The following is a 12768-nucleotide window of genomic DNA, read 5'->3' on the forward strand; positions in this document are numbered from 1 at the left end:
TTCAATCACTACTAAATTATCATAACTTTTCTCATACAGAAAATTAAAAGAATATCCTCCCCATTCGACCCTCCTACAGTAAAGCGACATATATATGCTGATAATGTCATATATAATCCACTTCAGTAATGTGTTTGATATTTAAATTAAATATCTTAATGTTTTTAGACTGTTTTTCATTCCTTATCTAGCAGTCATGCACTTATAGTAAAACAGTTTGTTTTTGCTTTCAGCATTAACCTGCCAAGACAACAGCCATTATGAACTCTGTACAAAAACATGTGATCACACATGTGCTAGTATTACCAATTCTTTGAGATGCAATGAAAGATGCTTTGAAGGCTGTGAATGTAACCCTGGATTTGTTTATAATGGTGAAAAGTGCGTAACAATGGACAAATGTGGATGTTTCTACAAAGGGCGGTATTATAAGGTATGTCTTCTTGCTTGATTTGATGGAAATGTTTTTAAGTTTTTCATTTGGAGTAAAAAAAGAACATCTCATTAGTGTAATATATGTATACATACACGCACTTCTATCTTCCTTAGTAAATATACATATATATATATATATATATATATATATATATATATAAAACCATTACAGCAGTTTGTCTCTCTGTTCTGCTGTTTTACTGTTCTACTGTACTATGCAACCCCCTCAACCTTATAAGAACATTTTCTTGATTCAAGCTTATATATATGCAAACAACCTATTGTTTTTTCTTTTACAAATATTATGTTTTAGAACATGTGCAACTTAACTTTCCACGTAAAAGCAGGATTAAAAGCAACACACACATACTGCTTCCTCTACAAATATGGAAAAATGAGAGCACAGAAATAAAAATGCCACGTCTGTGGATATTATTTACAATACTTGAAGTCAGAGACCATGGGATTATAGGAACTACAAGACAAGTAAATCAGAATATTATGTGCACCTTGATAAATACCACCCTCAAAATATACCCCCCACACACACATACTTTCCCGAGGGAAAAACATGTCAAGCCAGGGATGAACTTTTGGGTACCCATACAATTGCCACAATTCATCTTTAAGCAGGATTGGTCTCTCTATCTCTCCAATATGTTTTAGTTTTATGTTACAGCTATATTTTAACTTTAAGTCAGCCATACTTCATTCTGTAACCTTCACCCATAGTATCTGTATTTCCATTTCCCTATAATCCTAAGACCTATAGAGGTAATCATATTTAATTATGTCAAGCATATTTTCCCCGAAACTTGCATAATAGTGTACTTTCAGTGAAAATATAAGGGTTCCCTTCTAGAGCAGATCTCCATACTAGAAGGATCATTGTTTTTCTTTGATCCTTGGACATTTGAACATATAAAGAAAGGCTACTGTCATAAGTGTAGCGTTTACAATTTAATAGTTACTGTGGAATCTATTAGTGGCCATCTAGCTCTAAGACATTTTTGAATGTTTGACAACCAGTTAGCATAATTTGTTTGCAAAATTAATGCAGTCTAGTAATGTTTTATTTTTATATATTTTAATTCATTTATCAATTCAGTTTACTTGAACATAAAGGACCATTTTCAGTAATATTACATTTATAAAATATTGAACATGAATTCGACAAACAGAGTCTCAGTAATAACAGCAATAGTTAACTTTGAGCACAGTAACTCACAGAAAACATAATGCCATTACCAGTTTTCTGAGCCGATATCAAAATATCATAGTACACCTGTGACCACAGCAGCTTCATTACAATCATTACCTCCTCACAGAATTATTTTATGAACTTTCCTGGGAGCTTATGAGAGTCCTTTGCTGAACAAGATTCAAATAAATCTGACAAAAATTATTCATATCATAAACCTGCATATGGCATTGTTGTTCATTCTGAGATGCATTGGTTTTTCATCTGAGTTATGCAGTGCTGTTGAGATATCATTCGATATTTGAGGAAAACGGTACCTCTACCAAGGACTAACAGCCCATTAGTGATTAGAAACTTTCTGACTTGCTTTAGGAGAAGTGAACTGTTTGTTTGCTGTACCACTCCAAATAATAATTAAAAGTAAGTCCAACACTCATACATATGCTACCTGACACAGCTCATGTTAATCACCCTGTTGATTCCATGCCGCGTCTTTCTACAGGCAGACTTACTCAAGATCCATCTGGTGAACTGCCTGATAGTGTATAAGTCACTGCCACTGTAAGTTATTTGTTTTAGGGTCTGATAACACCTACTACATGACTTTTTCTATAAAAGCAAAATCACATCAATAGAAATAAAATTAGAAAAACAGATGTTTAATTGACCAAGAATTATACAATTGTGTTATAATCTCATGTAGTGCTCTCAATAGATAGCAACAAATGAAACACATTTTTAGTGATGGAGACTTTGAAGCTTTTGCTCAGCTGGTATACCTAAAATTAATTTTTCTAACTTTCAAAAAGTCAGATAAATTTAATCCATTAGAATATGTGGCAATTAGTACAACCAACTGATCTTTCCAACAAATTATTTATAACAGTAAAATAGGACATTTAACATCCTTACTTTGGTATCCAAAATGAAATGTTGCTTATGCTAACAAGTTAAGATATTAAAAGTTGCTTCAAAATAAAAAGTCAGCTTTACCCAAATATAGTTATGCCCCTACAATAATTTGCGGTGGCTGCATGCAACGTTCCTGCTGTGTATACTGACAGCAAGATCAAAGTAGCTTAGAGATAAAGAGAATGTTTCATTTAAAACCAAGCATTCACATTTTTTTGAGATCATTACAATTTAGACATACTAGCTGCTCAAAGATGGGGAGTAGGGGGTAGGTCACAGTTAGACCCTTGAAAACATCTGTTTTCTGTTTTATTTCACTCAAGCTTCAAATTCTTTGCATTTTTGCTTGATATACTATTAATGTATAAATGATGTTTAGGGTATCTACAAGTGCTCATAACTAACTGTAGCCCCAAAGTTTTGAATTTGTTGCTTTATTTATTTGTTACATGCAATAAGTTATATACTTTATTTTAAAGATGAACTGCTTCTTAATCAACATTTTTCATATATTAAGAATTATGAATTAGCAGTGGTATTACTAATACTAGACACATTTGTTTTTTCTGAACATTGTAGATTTATTTTCAAACTTGTGCTACTCACATTCCCGTCATGAATCCCCAGTATGACTGTCAGCACCATGTCTACCAAACACATAGGTCATGAGCTTGCTGCTGTTGCACTCACCCCTTTCTATAGCCCTTTCTAGTGCCCATAGTCTCCTTAACCAAGCTAGCTATGAATGTGCATGTATTTTTTTTAATGGGATGTGAAGTACGGCTTCTAACACTTTTGTCAGAAAGGAGATGAGTGAGAGATGGTTGCATTTTTATCCCCATTTTCTGTCTTCCACTGACTCTCCGCTCAGCCATCCCATTGGTACATTCGTTCATCTGGTTGGACATCTATGATCTATTCATTCCTGGCATTAGGAGTGGGTGAACCAGGAGTGAGGCCACAATATGGTTGTTTTAATATCACCATATCAGTTTCCTGTGCATGTCTGCAGCCACCAAGGGGACCAGTATACAACAGGCTTTGTAACTGTCATGCTCACCTCAATGGGCATGTCATCAAACAAACCTAGCCCCTGTTTGCAGGCAGCACCTCAGTAGAACCACTGTTCATCATTGCTGATTCTTTGACCACATATGTCCAGGCATAAGCCCCTTCCAAAAACATTTTCAAATTGGGAGGTAGGTGGGAACCACCCCTTTATTCTTCCCTCAAACTCAGTCCTGAAGTGCTGAAGTCACTACATGAACCTGATTAATCTTTTTCACGGTCATGGCTTCATCCCTCTACACAACTAGACATGAGGAGACAACTAATTATCATCTTCAAACTGTACAGTTTGGAATGGAAACCTCAGTTGCCCACTACCTTCTATAAAGGAGTATGAAATGATTGATATGAAGGTTAACCGTAAAAATGTCAGAAACTGATCTACCAGCATGTGACATCGTTCCTGCAGAAAGAAGGTCAGTATCTTTCCTTGAGCCACCACTATCAAAAATCCAAATAAACCTAATCACCTGGCAAAAAATAGCCTTGAATTAAAGATAAGCCTGTTTATAAAAAGGTCATTGATCCATTTATTGTCTTGTTTTTAAATAGCTGAAAATATTTTCTCACTGAAAATTTCAAAATAGTCAGTGGTATCAATGCTTAGTCTCTTTAGGCCATGATTGCTGCCTTTTTCATCCATGATGTCTGTAGTAATTTGGATCAACCCGCTCCATGAGTAGGAGACTCTCTTTCTTAGCATTTCTATCTTTGCCCATTTCTCTTTCTCTCTGTCTCTATCTGTCTCAGTCTTTGTGTCTCTCTCCCTCTCTCGCTTGTGAATACATTGATAACTGGCTGTTAGATTCTACTTTTTAGATAATTCACAAAAATGATAATTTCTCTAAAGGGGTTACATTGGTGAGAATCTCTCCTTCCCTCCATTTTGTAGAGATCTCATTGTTGATTGCAACTGCAGTAAGACTACAAGAAGCAAAGAAGCATGTATACAAGACAGTGTGATTTTCACCCTAAAAAACTACATTTTCTAAATGCAGTTTGAACAACTTACTTGTTGAGTATACCTGCATTTTAATAGCATGTTTTTGAATATATACTGTAATCCACCACCACTTTCTATCTCTGTCTGTCTGTCTGTCTACTAGTAGAATTGGCTGTGGCACAAGCACATAATACATAACACATATTATACAATGGTAGTAGGTTAGTATGAAAAAATGTGTATGCTGATTGGTCAGCCCAACCAGTCTACCCATTATAAAATTGAGCATATACCAATAGAAATAATTATTCTATAGTCTCAAGGAAGGAAACAGTTGGATAAATGTATAATTTAAGCCAAAGTATCTCAAAGATTATTATTAACTGCAAAAAAAAAAAAAAGTTGCAATCGATAATTCCTGAAATTCACAAAGGAGCCATATAGCTATATACATGATTAATATTTGAAAGTCAGACATCAAGAAATGATGATAGAAAAAACAGATAAAGACATTAGAGCGTTATGGAACTTTTTGAGACAGTTTTATATCTTTTTGGGATACAAAATTAATGAAGCTAAAATAAAGGCAATTGCAGTAATTTATGTACCCACACATGAACTGGTTCAGGAATACCCATATTTATGGGGATATGATAAAGTGAAATATTTAGGAGTATGGATTAAAATGATTCTAGTGTAGCAGCTAAGGATATGTGGGAAGAAACTAAACAAAAGATAATACAAAAACTGAGAAAATGGAAGCTTTGTTATATGGATATGGATAATAAAATACAAGCAGTTAAATGTCTTTAGTCCCTTTAGTCTAATACATAGGTCAGCCTTATTTTTATCAACCAGAGGAGAAGTTGTGGGTAGCAATTAATAACCAGCTGAAGGGCTTTATCTGGGAGGGGAAGATGGCAAGAGTCAAATAGGATAAACTTATTCTTCTGTAGAACATGGCAGATTGGGATTACCCAATTTGAAAGGGTATTTCACAGCAATACATTTAAGACACCTATACATAGCACAAGCAGAAAACTATAATTCAAAGTGGAAAGGGATGATGATGAAACATGGGCTCAAGAAACAAGGAGAGACTGGGATTTTGGATGCAGTTCTTTTTTGGGGAATAACAATAATTATGTAGAATATTATATCCGTAAAGTAGCAGAAAGTATTTTAAGAACTAAACCAACACTGGAATGGAGAAAGGAGATTCTGCCAATAGTGATGACTGCAATTAGGGATGTAGACAAAAGCCAAGAGAGGCTGGAATTTATTGGGCAAAACTGGCAAATGAACCAAGGTATTGGGAGCAAATAACTAGAGAGAGAAAGATGATAGAATGGGAAGATGCCAATAATTTATTTGTACTGCAGGTTACAGATTGCCTTCCCTATTAGGGATAGATATCAGAATATAGGCAAAATGAAAGACCAGCACTGGTAGCGTTTCTACGATAATTTAGAACAGAAGTTGTCATTAAAAAAGAATAAATAGCAGAGCATACAAAATATTGCATGATAACTATAAGAATCAATCGGAGGAGGTTAGAAAAGATTGGGAAGAGAGATTGGATAAGCAATTCACAAATAATGTAAGGATATATGCATGTCTTTCAAATATGGAACAAATTCTAGAGGATTTAGGATTTTTGCCTGGAAATGTTTATGTAGATATTTTTATACCCCAAGTAGACTCCAGAGAATGTTTCCTCAAGCAGACAGTAAATGTTGGAGGTATGAAGGAGAAAAAATAGGCAATTGGGAGCATATTTTCTGGGAGTGCTCTGAGTTGGCAGACTTAAGGATTCCCTGTGGGATGCACTGTCAGAGATGCTGGGTGGGCAGATTGTTCTGATGAGGGAGATGATTTTTCTGAGCTATGATACAGATTCAGAATTGTCTAGACATGGTAAGGCCTTGCTGTGTCTAATAATGGTGGCTGCCAAAAAAAGCAATTACTAGAAAATGGAAATCAAAATCTAAACCAACTATACTGGAAGTAGTGAAAATAATAACAGAGATAAAACAGATGGAAATGAGATCTTTAGAAACGGGTAGGAGCAAACTACATAGGAAAATTGGGAATTGTGGGAACAATACATACAAGGGAGGAATGAGGTCTAAAAGGTGGCAGGACTTAAATGAGCTATGTAATGTTGAGTGAGAAAGACTGGGTAGATTATATATTGTATGATGTATAATGTTTGCAACTGGGTGTGTGTCAGTATGGTTTGTGATGTAAAATGCCTGTGACTAGGATTGTCTCAGTGTGGTTTTCATTTGTATAAATGTACAATTGCCTATGTAGTATGGTTTAATAAAGATGTTTCTTGTTTAAAAAATGGCAGGAAATAAATAATGTATGTAATAGATTGTAGGTTATATGATATATAGCAATATATGTGAAGTATAATGTTTATGTTAATATAGTTTGATTACTTATATATGAATGTAAATTTGGCTATGTCACAAGTGATAATTCAATAAAGGTGTTTGGATAAAAAGAAATGATGAGAGAAGAAAATAATGAATATTTGTATTACTTAAATAGATTCACTTTTTTTTGTTTTCCCTAGCTGAATGAAACAGTTGTTTATCCAGATTGTACAGAATCTTGTACCTGCTATCCCAGTGGTGACGTTATTTGTAAGAACACATCATGCGCAAATGATCTGTACTGTCTAGTGAGAAATGGAGTTCGTGGATGTTTCAAAAAGGAGGGAACTTGCTCAATTAAACAAGGTGGACAGCTATTATCTTTTGATGAACTGACAGTACAACTTCTGACAAGTGGACCATATGAAATAGTTTCACTGTGTGATGTTAAATCACCTGCCTGGTTCAGAGTGATCGTTGACCTTCAGTTTTGTGACAAGGAGAAAATACTTTCAGCAACAACTGTCTTTGCCTTTTTTGGTGATATTTTCATCACCATAAACAAAGATAAAGAGAGCTGGGTAAGTTAATGGGCGATCTAGTGTATTTTTTTTGGTTTTGCTGGAAACAGCATAAAAGTTCTGATCTTCAAATTATTGTTAAGCTTATACATTTAATGTATTCTTAGTCAATTACTGTGTTGCATTTACTAAGAAACTGGTAGAATGTCATTTACATTGTTTATTTATTGAGTCATGTTATCCCATTTGGCAAAACTGTTTTGTTGAAAGACCATGGGAAGGATATCAAAAAAGAAAAACAAGAACATAGTATTTAAAAGTGGTTAAGTAGTAACATACTATCAATAATGCAACCATAGTGAATAAAAGTACACAAACAACTATCACTGGAGATCAACATGGGCACAGATGGAACAGACTGAGAAGATACATATATTAATGAATAACTGAGGAAGTATAAAGGACACACTGCATGCAGGCTGAAGTATGAAAAGATTCCCACATGATAATTGAACAGTATACTAGCTCAGTGGTTAATATCACAGTCACACTGCACTGGAGTGAAAGGTGTAATCTTTAAATTTAACTGTTCCTTTATGGATCAGATCATATCTGAGCAAGGTCTGAGAAAAAGTGCTGCACACACCCCGTTAACAAAGTTGCAAAGTAATAAACCAAGGAATAGTTTGCATATAGGCACACTTGCCAATAGCATTTAAAACAAAAGGCTTGCTTTGAGACAAGTGCCATGTTAGTATTACACTTTTACATTTATCTTCAGTTCATTACAGCAGCAAATAATTATAGTGCTGCATCAAAACAATAAATCAACACTGAACAACAAGAAACATATGGCTCTTGGAACCCCCAACAATGTTATTTTAATTGGAAATGAATTGGTATGGCAATGAGGGCAGTGCATAGATTTTTTAGCAGTATGAACAAGGGTCTCAAATAACTGATAAGATGAACAGGTTAAAAAACAAGCAGGACAGCCTATACAGAAAATTGCTGTATTACTATTTTACATGTTAATGTCAGTAGTGTTAAGCATTGTACATCTCTTGTAAAGCAGCAGGTGGCAGCACTTGTGAATAGATTTGTGCTACCTTTCATTTGTAATACCCACATTTCTTTGAGAAGCACTGATTACACTGCACAAGGCAGCACGACATTGCAAAGTAGGATCACATGCTGGGAAGAAACATAACCCAGAAACTTATTTTTGCTGTACTGGCCTCTATCTTTCACCTAAGGGAATGCAGTACCAACATAAATAAGACAGTAAATCTTTACATATTTGACATTAAGCAACTATTTTGCAATTATAACATAAATAGTACTGCTTAATTTTATTTACTGTTACAAAGCGTAGGAGTCTAAACAACAAAATAACTTATTTAAAGACATAATTATTCTTGGAAGCCCTTGGAGTGTGTAATATCACTTAAACTAATATCATCCAATAATGGTGGATGGGATTAATATGTCTGAAATTAATTGATAGACATAAGTTTCTCATAGGTTCAAAACTTGGTTGGTTAACACAAAGATTACATAGTTGGAATCTTCTAGAAGCTTGTTATAGCTGTGCCATAAAGAAGATTGCATATCACAACACAGTCATCTATTTCCCTTTAATGGTTGTGAGACAGTAACAAACTTTTTATGGAACATAAGAGTTTATTCCAAAGGCAAGAGATGGGCAATGAACCTGCTGCTTTTTGTAAAATGAGATTTTGAAGTTAGTTGTATTTTATCTGAGTTATTCCTCCTTTCAGTTCATTCCAGACAAAATCTCAGAGAGGAGTGGTTTTGTCATAACCAATATGTAAAGCCAAGGCAGGAGCCAAACCATTATTTTGTCAGGCCACATAAAGAGGCAGTGTTCTACTCTGTTTTGAGGGAAGGCAATAACATATGAATAAAGTATAGATGAGCACACTGATATCACCAGAGTGACTAGAAATTCATCTGGGCATTATTCAAGCTATAGCAAAGCCCCTTCTTAAAGCCAAGACAACTGCTATTCAAATGAGAGGTTTCCATCTATAATAACACATAAGACCTTAAGCATGGTCTCTGTCTTAAGTGTTTTACCCAATTATAAAAGCTTGCAAGACTTACTTGTTTTCCAAGGCAGATATGTTTCATTTGCCTGTATTGAGTGCCTGTATATGTTCTTTTGCATCTGTCATGAGTTTTATTTTATTTATGCTAATGTACAGCTGAGGATGGAAAAAGCACAGCTGTATGAATATTTTAGTTATCAGCAAATTGTGTCAACAAAAGCTATTACTGTGAACTCCAACATCTAAGAATAAAATACTGAAAATGGAGACAGAGCAAAAAGACCCATGTAGGTACTTCTTGTTGCTTCAGCTGGGATGAAGACCAGACCACAAAGTTCATCTCCTGGGTTCTTTCTGAGAGCCAAATCACTCACATAACTATAAACGTTTACTTGACATAGAGCATTTATGATCCATACTTCTGAGATGATGTCAGTCACATTTGCAAGAGCAGTAATTATTAAATATTAGGGTCTACAAGATTTTATATTATACTAGTGAAAACAAAAGCAAGGAGTATTGGCCCACACCAAAGTCCTGGTGTTTTTGGCCACAAACGAGGCCATCATTATTTGATCCCAATTAACTCTGTTGGGTTGCCTAGTGTATGCAGTAGAAAAGTGCTACCTACAATCATCATCATCTTTCGGCTGTTTCCATTAGGAATCACCACAGTGGATCATCTGTTTCCATTTCTTCCTGTCCTCTGCATCTTGCTCTGTCACACCAACCACCTGCATGTCCTCTCTCACCACATCCATAAACCTTATCTTAAGCCTTCCTACAATGAACTGGTAAAATGTGTACAGTTTTATTCATGAGCATGTTGGAAATATCTTGACTTTTAGAGGGTGTGTGCACAACTATCTTAGGATATAACCTATAATGTTCCTTATATTATAATTTATCTTAGTACAAGACAATTGTTTTTTCTAGTTGAGACACCGTATTTATTAATCAGATGCTATAGTTTATTGTTAGTAAAACAAAGGTAATTCAAAAACATACTATAACATTTTTAAATAAATGACAATTATACTGCCCAGTGCTTGTTGCAGACCCCTGACCCCTACCAATATTTTAACCATGCTGTTGAAATATTATAGAGTTCCTGAAAGAATGCTACAATGGGTTTATTATTTATTCAGCTAAACACATCAAGAATAGTTTTATTACTCAAATTAGTGTGATTCATAAATGTTCTACTTCTGGTACTATTTAGTATTGCTAATGATAGGATTACAAGGAAAAGTAGATACAGTCCAGGTACTTCCTCTGACCATCCAGCTTGCTGAAATGAATCCTGCCATGCTTTGTAGGCCAGCAGATTATGCTAGCAGTATATCATTATATTAGCCAAGTAACATGCAAAGTGCATCCAGTGACCTGAATTTGTAAACATCACTCTGGTTCTGCCAGCATATATAATAATGATGTTAATGTCAACTTGCATACAGAATTGGAAATGATGTAATGTGCCCTGGACTGTAAGCATTAAAAGTATTATCATGGAAGGAAGGATGGAAGGGGTATCTAATGAATGACTGCCTCTTTATATAATCATAGTAATAGGGGAGAGGATGGGATGGGAGGAGTATTCCTACTCATGATCATTAATATGCTTAACATAGATGGTATGTGCCTCCTGTGCAGTAATTCCTGATACATTCACTGCTTGGCAGCGCTGATCAGAATATGTTGCCATGGCCACTACTATGCCCTCAATTAAATTTCTGAATTACTCATTGCAAATGCGGCAATATTATGATATAAAATAATGAATAAAGATCACCTTCTGCAGCTTGTGTTGCCCAATGTATAAAAGTGGCATAGATTCCTCCCATACTGCATGGAGCATTGTGATTATGGTCCAACATTTAGAATAAAGACAAATGACTTAATTACTACTATAGCATGAAATCTAATTTTAAAAATGTTAAGCATCCCTGCCAGTACTTACCACCAAAGACAGCAACAGAATAAAAAACAGATTTGTTTCTGCCTGCTGTCCGCACTGATAAGGATACCTTTTTCGGGTCTTCTTTAGGACCTTGAAAGCTTAATAGCTCGAAAGCATATGGGTTGAACCATATGCATCGAACTATTAAACAATCGAAGTCCTAAAAAAAAAAAATACACAAAATAAAAGAATTTAAACTATTGTAAGCAGGGGGCAAGCCCCCCTGCACCCCCACACCCCCCGCTCCTTAAATATACCAACTCTGAGATTGCACTACATTGATGTAAATGGAACTCTCGACCCACAGAGATTTCCGTTTACAGTTTCAATGTTTTGTGCTTTTGGTGTACTCATGTCAAGAATATCATATTCGATACTCTTGGACTTTGAGCACATAAAGTAGACCCCACCCCCCTTTTTCCTATAAACTTCTTATAAAAATAAAAGTTCCTAGAATAATAAGACATGTGTTTGCTTGCATTTTTCAAAGGATACAATGTCTGAATCTGAAATGTCTGTCATTATTTAGTGACATCAGTCCTCAGTGGTCTGTCTGAAAACTAAATATTTTATGAGGAACTGGCCAAACATATGTGGAAAAGACCTGGACATTCTGTGAAAATCTAGACATTTGAGAGGAGTGGCATAATGAGTATAAACAAAAGGGACTATATTATACTTTTCCTGACAGTGCTCATTAAGTGCTCTATGGCTTTAAAGATGGAAAAACACGTAGCATTTTTTCCTGTAACTAGTAGTGCAGGGCACAGTTAAAGCTCCGTGCACTACAAATAATTATGATCGGGTCTCTGATCATAACCTATAAGTATTTGTTGGTGTTGGATGGTAAGATTTATCTCTTGTACTTGGCTCTTGAGGTGAATTTCTTGGCATCCGTGTCTCAAAACATAATAAGAAGGTTATGACTGGTGACCCGGTCATAATCCTCTACATTAAATGATTTTGTTGATACTTTCAACAGCAAATAGTCACGCTCTAGTACATTATTATAATCTTCAGATTCAGTCATAGCGTGCTTCATTTTTTCTCTCCAACATTATCTACTTGTCACTTATAACTTTGTCTGTTTCCTTTCTTTGTTTTCTCTTTTAAGACAATCATAGGTGCTGGAAGCTGTTGAATACTGGGCGAGGGGGTGAGAGGGGCACTTAGTGATCTAAAAAGGGCAATTTTTATAACTATTTACTAGCACAATGTAGGTTCACTTGGAGGACATTTTAAGCTTAGCCAGATCCCTTTTGGTGTTTGAAT

At 35.2% G+C, this 12768-nt stretch overlaps 1 protein-coding gene across 1 annotated transcript in view; it reads left to right on the top strand.

Moving 5' to 3' along the window:
* Positions 1–12768, top strand: part of LOC122808362 (IgGFc-binding protein-like) — a 251858-nt gene that overhangs the window by 186507 nt on the left and 52583 nt on the right. Inside the window, 2 exon segments of the mRNA XM_044079329.1 lie at positions 234–433; positions 7144–7524. Of these exon segments, the coding sequence (XP_043935264.1) occupies positions 234–433; positions 7144–7524 (581 nt within the window).

This window comes from Protopterus annectens, chromosome 8.part0 (assembly GCF_019279795.1).
Source record: "Protopterus annectens isolate FY-2018-M chromosome 8.part0, PAN1.0, whole genome shotgun sequence".
Classification (NCBI taxonomy): domain Eukaryota; kingdom Metazoa; phylum Chordata; order Ceratodontiformes; family Protopteridae; genus Protopterus; species Protopterus annectens.